The sequence below is a fragment of the Limulus polyphemus genome, unplaced genomic scaffold, assembly GCF_000517525.1.
Source record: "Limulus polyphemus unplaced genomic scaffold, Limulus_polyphemus-2.1.2 Scaffold1825, whole genome shotgun sequence".
NCBI lineage: Eukaryota > Metazoa > Arthropoda > Merostomata > Xiphosura > Limulidae > Limulus > Limulus polyphemus.
The window spans coordinates 137624-151646 of record NW_013667435.1 but is presented as its reverse complement, the minus strand read 5'-3'; the positions used below and the strand labels follow the sequence as shown (position 1 = coordinate 151646).

Below are 14023 nucleotides of genomic sequence, written 5' to 3'. Positions count from 1 at the left end.
ACGGGATAGTTCTAGAAACAAGAGGGCATGAGAATTGTCACGTGATCTGGATGACGCAACAATATATTTAAACAATATTTTATCCTTTACACACATCTATATTCATATATTTAAACAATATTTTATCCTTTCATGTGTGTATATTGTTTAAAAATAACCTTCATGTATTATATTTTTTTATTGTGTAGAAAATTCATTTAATCAAAGATTGATTTTGCTTTTGAGAAGATCAGAAGATGCTTTACAAGATTATTTTTACTTTTTATTATCAATTACTGATTACAATGTAAGTTAAATCATTTCAAAAGATGTTTAAAATTGTATTTAAAAATTAATACATGGAGATAGTTAGTAAGTCTCAGTTCAAAAAAATAAAGTAAACGCTATATCAGATATGACAAGACAGCTGTTTTTAATATCTGTAAACTATTAAAGTTCTCCTATTATAGAAAGAGTTCAAACTGTGACCTCCTAGATGTTAAACATAAAGCTGTTAACATTATATGTGTGTGTGTGTGCATTTCAATACATACAAAAATCTTTTAACATAGACATAAATACCATAAAAGATAACCACAGTATAGTACAGAAAGATCTTTCTGAGATATTACTGATTAGTATTATTTTTTCTGTGTGCATGAGAAAGATATTTGGTGAGGAAAGCTGTCCACCTGGTGTTTTCTCCACAGAGTGATGATATCCTTGTAGCCGATAGAACAGGCGATGTTTACAAGTTCTCTCTTAGTAACCCTCTACACGAAGGCATCTTGGTGCTTGGTCATCTTTCAATATTGTTGGATATGGTAAGTAAACCACATATTCAACCCTGTATCAAACAGTTTTATAAATACTTGCCAAAATAAATAATCATAGTTTGTCTTAAATTTGTATATAATGAAACAATACTTTTTGGCTATTTGAAGAAATTCAGCTACTGCACATGAAATGTTAAGTTTTATATTTTTCCTGTAAAACTTTGCTGTTCCATCTAACTATTCTCAGGAATGACTTTATTTTAACATTTTTGTTCAAGCAAAAGCTGAACTGTTCTTATATAAAAGAACGTGTTTAGAAGTTAAAGGAAATTATTTACTTCCTTGATAAAAAATGAAACCATTAGAATGAACTCCTTTTATGTGTTATAAATGTTTTTATCTAATTAAATTTTGATGGATTTTAAAAATTAAATATTTGTTATAAATGTTAACATTGTCCAAACTTTCACTGCCCCGTATATTATTCAACGTATATTATCAGTAGAGGCTCGGTCACTCTGATGGACCTTAAAACCACCAGATGACCATGCAACTATACATACATTAACTTGTAATGTATTAAATGTATCTTCAGGAAACTTGGCAAACTTTTAGTAAGCATTACAAGTCTTGGGTACACACATTGGGGTAAACACTGCTTAATAATACTCACTGAGGATTACTCCAAATGGTTAAAACTATTTTGGAAGGATGAATGCTGTCCTAGAAAGCAGTGTATCAAGATGATATCTCTAAATAGTTATACTCATCCCAGTTTTGTTGACTTAATTATAAACTGGTTGGAAAAAATCTGTTGTTATAGTTATTTTAATGTAAGTTGTATGACATGTTACTTTTTTTGTGTCAAGTATTGTAACGAGTCAGAATGATATGATAATTATTACATATTTTCTGTTTTAGCCATCATTAAAAATGAATTTGTTATAAGTCACTGTATTTTCTCTAACCAGCTATCTTATATAGCAGCTGCCACTTTCCGTGCTGTATTTATAAAGCTACACTGGCAGACAAAGTTCAACTATCACTTTTGAAATGATGGGAGAAAGGCATGAATAATATTGATGCTAAATTTTATTTCACAAGCAGGATATTCTACACTAAATTGTTAGGAATTAATCACACTATCATTCACATTTCAAAATGTATACAAATGTGGATTTACCTTATGTTATTGTTGAACTACTCTTAGCATGACTGAAATGCTCAACAATTTGGCTCTGAGTAAAATCAAGGTTGCAAAACGATTAACCTTAGTGTCCATAAAATAGTTTAAACTGATAGATTAACTTAAATATTTCCTGTCACTGGATACAGGTACTTTTGCTTGTTATAATATAATGCAAAGTAAAGGAAAAGTTAGTTGAACAAGCATGGAAACTGGTTTTGTAAGAAGGATTTTAGATGTTAGTGGAACTGCCTTTTTCTTTTTTAAACAATCATTCATCAGCTTTAAAAGTTTTGTTTTCTATCCTCCATTGACATTGAACTCTTCACTTACAGATTGTGGAATAGTTAGGAGAAATGTCTTATAAAAGAAATATAGCAAGTTACGTTTGTTTTTGCCAGTATTTTGCTTCTATAGTATCAACAAATTGTTATTTGAAACTGAAATTATTGATAATAACAGGATTAACACACTCATTCCAAGTACTGCATCTTTTGTGTGGCTAACATTAAAAGTGGATCCATGATCTGTAATTCTACATGGACTGTCTGTCGTGTGAAGAGAACCAAGTTGACTGAGCGGCTCAATCTGATTGGACAACAAGTGTACTCTTGGGTAAGAGCTATGTAGGTCTGTTGTGCAGAGATTGTTAACATATAAACCAAGATAAAACTGAAAGAATCAGTGTACAGAAGATCCAAAAATCAGAGGTCTTGGCTCGGACATTAACAGTTTCTGGACACCTCTGATCAACAGACCTAAACAGTTTTGTGATAAAACTGCACTTGTCATCTAATCACAGGCCTCCTTTAACTCATGAAGGTAAAAAGAGTACCAAAATGTGTCTTTTACCTAAGATTTTAAGGCAGACTGTCCATTCAGAAGTACTCACAATGGATCAATACCATTGCTTTTGAAATCTATAAATTCTATATTTGTTACAGATAATTGTATCATTGTTTTTTTCTCTTTGCATCTGACTCAATGGGTGATTTAAAATTATATTTTTCTGACCATATTTTATTGAAGTTTTTAATAGTTTTCAATTTTTAGGTGATCACACCAGATGGAAGGTTTATTATAACTTGTGATAGGGACGAAAAAATCAGAGTAACATCCTATCCTAATGCATACAACATTCATACATATTGTCTTGGACATACTGAGTGAGTAGAATTTATTTGTATGTTCTTTAAATTTTTCAACACTTAATAACTTACCAAGTATGATTACCTAAAGTAGGATGAGTATTATGTTGAACAGTTTCTGTAGCTTCTGAAACACATCAGCATCAGTAGAAGGGACAAAAAAAATGTTAAGATATTATTCAGTCATTGTTGGACCTGGTGGTGGGCGAAACTATAAAGAACTTTAAATAAACTTAGTAAAGGGATCATGCTCAGTGAAATTTTCAAATCAACCACCTGTGGTTAACCCAAAGGACGAAGAATATTTTATAAACTATCGTTACTCACAACTGGTGCTAAGTACAGTTTAAGTAAGGTTCTATTCTCCTTTATTTTTACAGTTTTATTCTTTGGAGCTTTAGGTTTAATAGATAACAAGCAAAATGTATAATTTTAGCATTGCTATAACAATGTTTTTGAATCTTTCACTTCTTGGACTCGTGTGCCCTCCTCTGTATCACTGGCACAGGTACACATGTCTCCTTCTAGAGCACTGAAACAGGCTCATATACCTTATACAATCCTTGTTTTAGCCTTGAAAAGTATTATATTAAGTGTTTTGTTGTGCAGTAAAATGAACAATTTTATAATTTCAAAAACATGAATATTATATATAAGTTTACAAATTTTGGAAATACATTCATGAATAATTATTTTACTGAGTACTTACAATGCACAACATTGATTGTGTGTCTGTGTGAATTAAAAACTAAACTGGAAGATTTGTTTACCTATAAACAAAAAAGTCAATACATACCACTGTTCATGCACTTTTCTGATATTTTTCTTTGTTTTTTAAACTTTTTTTTAGACTTTTCAAAATCTTTTTTTTTTTCAGGTTTGTCACATCTCTTGCTATTTTGCCTAGTCATACACAGTTCCTTGTTTCAGCATCTGGAGTATGTATGATTTTATTACATCTCTTTTCAAATAATTTTTAGAGCCTACATACACTGTGTTTCACTATGGATGTCAGAAATTATATTTTTGTTTCATAAAAAAAATATCTTTTAATAAATGGAATACATGTTATTTTCAGGCATGTCATCCAATTTCATTAGCAAAGAAAAGCTTAAAGATTAACCCAGAATTCCTGCAAAAACTTTAAATTTTTTAAATTAATATCCAAGCCTAGAGAAGTCATGTGACCTTATCAAATGCATTATCTGATTTAAAAACAGTTAATCATTCTATTTAACAGCTAACTTAATTATTATGTGGTTAATTAATCCTTTATACACGGGTGGACGTGATTACCACCTGCTTGACTGGGAAAGGACATTTATATATGCAACAATACATATGGCAACTCTAAGCATTCATTACAAACCTTGGTAAGATTTTGTTAAAGTTTATAAGTGTCTTTTACACAAAGAATGACATGATTCTAATTACGTGTTTCTAATAAAAATGTTATTTATGTATAGTAGTTATTTGTACTTAGACTGTGAATGGTTTGAGTACAAGGTGATTGTCATTTCAAGTATAAAAATACTTTTATTCATCTTATAATTTTCATATTTTATTTGCATAATCTCAAGAACCACCCTAAATAACTATCAAGCATTTTTTTAAGGTAAATGTTTATATTTTATTTTTCATTTTCTCTATCATATCACTAACTATAGTTATTATCATCAACATACAATGCAATGAAATAATTAAAATTAGGAAATAAAAAAATACATAACTTTTAATTTTTGTAAAATATCTTTACAGATGTTGTTTTGCTTATATTCATAATTTCTTGTCTTTTCCTGTTCACATGTAGCTAATTTTTAATGTTTTATTTTCTGTTCTCCTTTACCACTTATTATTGATTTTGACCCAAGTCAGTGGTGCCCTCGAGGCATATTACAGTGTGTTTAGCAGACATTTGCAACCCTAAAGGAAAATTTTCATGCACCTTGTTATATCCTAAGCCTTGAGAACTGATGTAAAGTATGGTGTATATTGAAAAAATGTTTAAACATAATTAACTAAAATATAAAAAGTAAGACCTAAGTATAGTTTAACTGTATCTCTAACTATAACATATTTAGGTAAGAAACAACCGTAAGTGCCATAGATCAAAAATCCAACAATACTATAGTCAGTTACATGTATTCCATGGCAACAATTGAGCACCAATTTCAAAATAACTGGTCGTAGATTATAGTGTAAAATGAGCTGTTTCTAATGAGTATACACATGTGTAAGTAACATCTACATGTAGCCTATAAAGTTCAAACAAATCTGTTGAAGGGGGTATTACTTGTTTCAATTGCATTCATTCAGAGAACTTTAAAATGAATGAATCAAAAGGTTATGTAAGCATCTTATTGTCTAAACGTACCTCTACTCAACTACCACTGTATTATTGTAGATACAGAGAGCCAAAATAGATAATTTTTTAGCATATTGCAGATGTGATAATACATCTGAAGTTTAAGTAGGTTTTTAAAGGTTTCTTTTATAGGAAAGGACTTAAAACTTAGATAACATAAAGCTTTGAATCACAACATACGTTGTAATGTTAATTTCATTTCAAAGGCGTATAATTAAATATTGAATATAATAAAGTGACTTGCACAGAAAAGGATTTAAAGGTGTACCCATTGCAAAAGGGTTAAATAAGATTTTAAAATGTTGATGGTATGTGAGGATGGTATAGACATGAGAGGTTATGCAAAGCTTTAAAGTGTCATGAAAAAAAAATCGAAATATTCTGGAAAATTATTTTTAGCCAATTGTGGTTAGTCCAATCTGTTAATCAAATGTTGAAAAAACTCCTTAGATTGAGAGTACATAACAAAATTTCCATATTTTTAATCTGAAAATTTTACTTATGAAATGAAATATATGTTGTAATATCTAGTAGACACTCAACAGCTTCTTCAGGAGCATTCCATTAAAACACAAACCATAACTGACAGTATAAAGCTTCAAAGCTCCTGAAGAAGCTGTGAAACAAAACGTGGAGAGTCCAATTAAAGATAAACAGCAATTTGATGCTATAAGGTCATATATTAAAACATCTTCAAATTGTTGTACATGTGGGAACACACTGCAAGATTGATACATTTATACTTTATACACGATAAAGAATGCCTAGTTCTATATCAAACATAAAACATTTTTTGCCTCTAAAGCGTATTACTTAGATTACTTATGGGAATTTAAGAGATTTTTGAGCCCCACGTAATTTGTAAATAAGCAGTTTAGGATCATCATAACATTATTACACTCATGTTACCAGATACTTTAAATTTTAAGTATAGTTAAACATTTATTTGGCTCAATATTATTTATAATAATTTACTACACTTTTAGATTTGAGTAAAAAGATAATTTCAGATTTTCTTATTTTGAGATGCAGATTTTTGTGAAGTTGATTACTTGTTTTTATTCTGTAGTTCAAGAAATCATTTTTTCAACAATTTAATGGCTGTAATTTTTGATATATGTTGCTATAAAAACAATAACCAATACTTAACTCTTTTCTCTTATCTAAATAAGCTGGCATGTTCTTACTATTGTGAAACTAAAAATTTTAGATGGTTCAGACCAGTAATGGTGAGGAGTCTCAACACGTTTATGGCCTTAATGACCCTGGCAGTCAATGGGCCTAAAGCCCAAATAACCAACTGGTAGCATTGCAAAGTGGCCTAATGATCAAATAGAGACAATGGTCTAAAAATACCACCCACCTTCCTAAAAAAAACTGGTAGCACACATTGCCTTGATATTAATACACATGAAAAAATTCATTTTGCACATTGATTCAAAATATTAAAGGGAAAATTGGTTCAGACATAGTTTTATTTATTATAAATAAGGTAAAGTTACACAGTACTTCTGTGTAAACATGTAAGAACATACTTTAATTTTTTTATGTAACGTAACTTGTAATTAATATGTATAATCTACAACTCTTAAGTTTCATTTTCAGGACAAAACCTTGAGATTATGGAGGTATATCGATGGAGAAGAAGTGTTTCAGTTAGACTATACAGATGGTATTTCTCATCTGTTGCTGTCTGATAAGAATAATGATCAGCAGTCTGTGGACGGTGATGACAAGAATCGTCATGAAGGAGTAGTGAGACAGCTGCAGAGTGATTCAGGAGAAAAACCAGGTTCTGTCGTGCGTTCAATACAATGTTTAAAACATTCCACTGGAGACCAGATTATTGCTTTACTTGATGGGTGAGTACAATGGGTTCCATTTCTGTGGCTGGACTTTACTTGATGGGTGAGTACAATGGGTTCTATTTCTGTGCCTGGGCTTTACTTGATGGGTGAGTACAATGGGTTCTATTTCTGTGCCTGGACTTTACTTGATGGGTGAGTACAATGGGTTCTATTTCTGTGCCTGGGCTTTACTTGATGGGTGAGTACAATGGGTTCCATTTCTGTGTGGCTGGACTTTACTTGATGGGTGAGTAAAATGGGTTCTATTTCTGTGGCTGGGCTTCACTTGATGGATGAGTGCAATGGGTTCTATTTCTGTAGCTGGGCTTTACTTGATGGGTGAGTACAATGGGTTCTATTTCTGTAGCTGGGCTTTACTTGATGGGTGAGTACAATGGGTTCTATTTCTGTAGCTGGGCTTTACTTGATGGGTGTGTACAATGTGTTCTATTTCTGTAGCTGGGCTTTATTTGATGGGTGAGTATAATAGGTTCTATTTCTGTGGCTAGTTTGTGATGAGCTTTTAAGCAACTTCCTATGTGGATCAATAATGTATCATGTTTCATGGCAATAGAATTAAATCTAGCTGACCAGTTGAACTCTGATATATATGTTTCACTGCAATAGAATTAAATCTAGCTGACCAGTTGAACTCTGATATATACTACAGTGTAGAGAGACCCATGAGGAAAACCAGGTCCAATCATTGATTCAACATAGGTGTTGTATAACATAGAACTTCTAATATTGTTTATATGATACAATGTACAGAGAGACCCATGAAGAAAACCAGGTCCTATCATTGATTCAATATAAGTGCTATTTAACTTAGAACTTCAATAAATGAATCATATAAATGATTGGTTAACTTTCTTAAACCTCTCACCATACACATTGCATGGGTACATCTACTGGTATTTGAATTTTATAAAGTATAGAGAATATATGATTTCTTCAGCTACTATGAGAGAAAACCAGGAAAACTTGCTATAATATACAGAATACATCCTTGTGAGCTATTGCAGAGACCATGAAATGTGACTACTTAGCCAAAAAGGAAAATTGTATTCATTGTCTTCCTTGAAAGATTAAATTTGAAATGAGGAATGTTCTTTCTCACTCCACTACATTGTACCTAAAAACGTACATCAGTAGGTATTTTTTTCATCATGAAGTATGATTGTGTAAAATTATCCACATGAAGATCAAATACTAATTTGCCAATACCAAGATGATCCAGAAGTTTTGGGGTGTTTTTTATTTGTTGTTTTTCATTATTATGTCCAAGGTTTTGATTTGTGTCATAAAACTTTAAAGCGAGACCTTAGTAAGTGTACCATGGTGCTTGATATCTTAAAATGTTTTATGTAAAAAAGGAAAAGTGTGACCTAATGGTTAACATGCTCATACTGTAAGTTTGAGGGTCCATGGTTTGTGGCCCATTGCTGCTGAAACTCACTCCATTTTTAAGAACTATGGGTGAGGTGTAATGGTGGCAATTAAATCCCATTATTCGGTCAAACAAGAGTAGTCCAAGAATTAGTGATAGATGGTAATATCTAGCAGTGAGCAGGTGTTGCTTTGAATGAAAATTCTGAAACAAATTGTTCTAAACTTCTACCAGTCATCATAGATTTTGATATAAGATCAATGTATGTACTTCTTTTAATCTAGAGTAAGAGTTTTAATTATTTATTTAGTAGTTTTGTTTTAGGATTACTTCATTATTTGGTATTATCAAAGTGTTGTTGAAGAAATACATTCAGCAATTGGTTTTCACTTTACAGAATACCTGGTGTGGCTGTCTATCAAGTAAATGTAGAAGTTTTGACAGAATCTATATCATGTCAATTTACCCAACTAATTACTTGTACAGCTGAGCCATGGGATTGTTGCATTGATGATAACAATTTTCTCTGGCTTCTTGTTCCACAAGAAGGACAAACAGTTAGGATTTTTGAGAGCAAAGGCAAACAGGTTAGTTTAAAATTAATTATACTAAGACATTAGTATTATATTTTTTAACACTACATTCTTTATCTAGTCCATTTGGGGTTTTCAAGAATTAGAAGATTGTATAATAATAATAATATTCCAACCACACACACTGCTTGCCATAGCCGTTGCTGTTGACACGTTTCACTCAGTGCAGAGCTCATTGGACCGAATGGTACACAACAAACACAGTAGTGGTCAAAACAATATTTATATAAGCCATTTGTTACAATATAAAAAATAATAGCCTAATAGTAATGTCTTATAAGAAGTATAATTAATTATAAGCATGCTTTGCCAGTTTGGAAAAGGAGTTCACACCATGAAAAGGTTAGTTTAAAACTTAGTAGAATTCGTGTGAAACAAATTTATAAGACTTTTTTTTTTCTTTGGTGAAAGTGTCAAGTATATTGTTATAAGACAAGACGGAAAACAGCTTTTCTCTCTGAAGCTCATTGCATAACCTCTAGAACCTCCTAGGTGAATATCAGAAGTTTTATTTTTTTGGTAAAATTATATTTTATCTGTCATTGTCTCCATCCTAACTAACTGTAGTGAAATAAAATTAACAATATCTTATACTTATTTTTCTCTGAATGAATCACTTTGCAAGGCAATGTGTTTTCTTATCATCATAGTTTCAACTGTTATCATTTTCATCTCTGTTTTCTTTTGTTTTATTACGTGTACTTTGAATCATTTTCCTCTGTCAAAAGCAGTAAAACATAGCAGTAGGTAGCCAGCTGTCAAGAGCAAAATTTGTGGTTTGTGCATTATTTGCATTAAAAAAAATTAAAGCTAAGCCTCTCTTGTTTCCACTAAGTTATTTATCCAAATAAAAATTCATGTAACTTTCAAATACCAGTCAAACTACCATAATTTTATTGGCCTTCTAACTAAACTAGCAGTAAGTTAAAAATTTTTATTAATTGCTCGGACCTGAACAACAATGATTGTAGGTAAAGAAAGTGAGCCCAACTGGCTAATATACCTTCCAAAAAGAATAACCATAATAAGATTCATGTAGAAGAAACAAATGCTCTTTTTATTGGTTATTAATGTGTCCATCAAATATATGTATGCAGTATAAATAACTTACTTGAAAGATATGATAAGATGGGAGGGGTTTCACTGGTGGATTTGACAAATTTATTGATAACTCATCAAATTGAGAAGGTAGGAGGTTAAAATCTTATATCAGACTTGCCAACATCTATAGCTTGTTACTAAGTGGTTGGACACTCTGGAACACACAAAACGAAAGAAAATGCATAAACACGTTATGTGGCACGGAGAATTGAAGATTAGGAATTTATTTAAATACTTCCTTTGGAAACTTGTATAATATTATAAAATACATTTTGATACCAATTTTACAAACACAGATTGTTAATAAAGTTGTTTGATTAAATTTTGAATAAAACTCTGTAAAAAGTTATGGCATGCACTTTGGCTTGGCCTGTAAAAATAGGGTTAACAGCCATCCAACTGAAACTTCCTGTAGTCTAAAAGCATGAAAATTTTGTTAGGGCTCACTGTTAAAGTTAAGTATTCATATGAAGGGCTATTTATTGAATGCAGGTCCAAGTTTTTTACAACATCTATATCCCATTATGAACTCATTTATTGTCCACTTTCTTGTTTTGATAATATATAAATCCCAGTGGATAATTAAATAATAAGAAGGACAAAAGGCAACAACTTGGTACAGTATAATCAGTCTTCTTTTTTCTCCATGTAGATTCAAGAAGTAACGAAAGAATCACAACCTCGGTATTTCCATATCACGGAGATTATGAACAAGCAATGGGAGTTTTTTGAAGGTAAAAAATTTCACAATTCTACATTTTTATATCATCCTTTAAGAGTTTGATAAAAGAGTTGTTAACTTGGCATCTTCAGTAATTCAAAAATTGAAGAATTAGATTACAAAATCATCAAGTTTTATAAATATTTTGATTTTGAAAATATTACATTTTAAACTGGCACTCTTTGTCATCTTCTGTAAACAAAATATATACGTGTGTGTGTGTGGGTTTGTATATATAACTTTTGTAGCTTACATAATTTCTGTTCTTTTACAACCTCTGCATGTATCTATATTTATTTCTATGTTTATAAAGTATCAATAATCCAGTCTATTAGTCTGCTAAACTAGTGTCGCCTGCATACTAGCAACAGCTGTTATGGTATTCTGCTGGAAGTGATCGTAAAAGTATTTTTTACATCATGGGTAAATGATAGTACTGTTAACTAACATACGTGGGGTATTAGTAGTATATCATTCTGTAATGATAGTATTATTATCTGGATAACAATGCAAACACTGAAAATAACTTAATATTCTATATTTGATGGTGATAGTATTGTTAGCAAGATTCATATGTAGGTATTAGTAATAATTATCCTGCTGTCAGGGTAATGTTTTTGTTATGAGACTAACTTTCTTCTCACTAAAGTATCATGGCCCTGCATGGCCAGGTGGTTAGGGTGCTTGACTCGCAATCTGAGGTTTGTAGGTTTGAATTCCCGTCCCACCAAACATGCTCACCCTTCCATCCATGGGGGCATTATAACGTGACAGTCAATCCCACTATTCGTTGATAAAAGAGTAGCCCAAGAGTTGGCAGTGGGTGGTGATGGCTAGCTGCCTTCCCTCTAGGTTTGCACTGCTAAATCATGGATGGCTAGTGAAGATAGCTCTCATGTAGCTTTGCATGAAATTCAAACCCAACTAATTACTGTGATGATGATAACAGTGATGATAACATGTATAGTTACACATACTCTGGGTACTTTCTCAACATAGTGGTATTAAGTATACTGTTAAACTGGATTAATAGTATGGTACATTTCTTTTATGACACATGCTACATTAATATACATAATACATACCTCTTTCATACTAAGTTTTGACATATGTTCTTCAGTTGTTACAGGATGAATGTGTAAAGAAAGGTTGAGTCTTCTTGCAGGATTGTCATCTAGGCATTTACATCTTTTAACTGCATAATTACTTAAATGAACTTTCAGATGGCAGGTTTTGAAAACTAAAGGAACTTTGGTCCTCTGTTTATTCTTGTTTGAATGTTACATTTTGGTCTGTTAGAGCAGGTTTATGCCTGAGGTTTGTCATGTTTAAACTATAACGAGTTCTGCAAAGTTATTTATTAGTGCTTTACTTTCAATGGCTGCAAATCCAGCAAGAAATTACTCTTGTACCAAAATAAATACCAAAAGTTCCAGTTTAGGGTTAAGCTCTGATATTATTTGTGATGTTCACAATATAGTTGTAGAAGTCTTGCATTTTACGTTATGTTAAGCTAGTGAGAGTTAATAGAGTTGTTCATAAAAAACATAAGTGGTTTAGCCTATCAGTCACTTATAACAGTTAGTGTTAAGATAACTTCACTTGAGAATAAATCTACAAGTGAATGTTCAAATTGTCTTGGTTGATTAATATCATTACAGAGTGAAGTAAACATCAGTTTGGTATTTTACATTTAAAAGTTTAAAAAGTTTGCGTACTTTATTTACAGTTATAACAAACAAAGTAACATATTAAGTAGAAGAAAGTGAAATATAACAAAGTATTTGTTTTTGTTCAGTTGGCTAGTGTGAAATTTACGTTTTTTATAAAACAAAGTAATATGATAAAAACAATTGTTTGTTTCTTTTTTTTCAGCTGCTAGTTCTGTCAGAACCAACTACCAATTCTTATACAAACAGTGGTATGATAACATGGAGGAATATAAAAGGAAGAAAGAGTACAGATTGCTACAGAAAGGACAGCAGGAAGATAAACAATGTAAAATGATCAAAACCAAATAATGTATATATATATATGTACAAGGAAATTAACAATATGTGATATTTTCTAAAATTATAATTGAAAAGTAAAGAATTAACAAACCTTTTTGTCTACAGCTGCATCTCAAACAGTAGTTTACAGAAATATTTTATTGTATTTCATTAGGCTTAATGAGATGAGTCTTAGCATAACACAGCAATTTGTCTCATTTCTATTGAAGAAGAAACCGAGAAATGATGGGTTTTTTTATAGGTGGGACATGACTTTTTTATATCAAATATGAAGATTGGAAATTTAACATTCTCACTTTTTTAAAGAGAAACTTTCTTTATTAGTAAAACCTTTAGGATGATGAGACACTGTCGTTCTTAAAATTAGTCTCTAACAAAGTTCATAGTTTGCAGCCTTACCACCAAAATTTGTTCCAAACTTTGGGGGCCACGGTGTGCTATAACTGGTAGTCAAGTCCCACCATTTGACCAGATGAGGTGTTGTTGAATGGCTGCATTTCCTCTTGTCTACCACTTCAAAATTAAAGATAACTATGTGCAGATTGGCCTTTGTGTAGCTTGTACAAAAAATCAGGAACAAAAGTTTATCATAACCAAAAATTTATTATTGTAGATCTACATCATAATCAAAATCATTCTTATAAATCTGGTATTCAAGCTTTGTTTTTTTTTTTTCTTCCCGATTTTAAAAAAATCTTTAAGTGATGGAAACAAATTAATATTATTTGCGAAATCTGAGTAGCTGAATTATGTAATATCCGTTATTAAAACCAAAACAACTTTTATTAAGTTTAAATTCACAGGCCTAATGTTATAGTATATACACTGAGTGGTCACAAGTAAACAGACACCTAATTTTTCGTCATTTAACTGATTTATGCTAACTAATTTGTGTTCACAGAGCA

General features: G+C 31.2%; 1 protein-coding gene across 1 annotated transcript in view; it reads left to right on the top strand.

The window, feature by feature from the left end:
• LOC106465065 (tRNA (guanine-N(7)-)-methyltransferase non-catalytic subunit wdr4-like) overlaps nucleotides 1–13213 on the top strand; it is a 20865-nt gene extending 7652 nt beyond the window's left edge. Inside the window, exons 4-10 of the mRNA XM_013925263.2 lie at nucleotides 647–803; nucleotides 2995–3107; nucleotides 3967–4027; nucleotides 7060–7316; nucleotides 9089–9278; nucleotides 11038–11119; nucleotides 12982–13213. Of these exons, the coding sequence (XP_013780717.1) occupies nucleotides 647–803; nucleotides 2995–3107; nucleotides 3967–4027; nucleotides 7060–7316; nucleotides 9089–9278; nucleotides 11038–11119; nucleotides 12982–13127 (1006 nt within the window). The 3' untranslated portion in view covers nucleotides 13128–13213. The remainder of the gene's footprint in view (nucleotides 1–646; nucleotides 804–2994; nucleotides 3108–3966; nucleotides 4028–7059; nucleotides 7317–9088; nucleotides 9279–11037; nucleotides 11120–12981) is intronic.
• The last annotated feature ends 810 nt before the right edge of the window (nucleotides 13214–14023 follow it).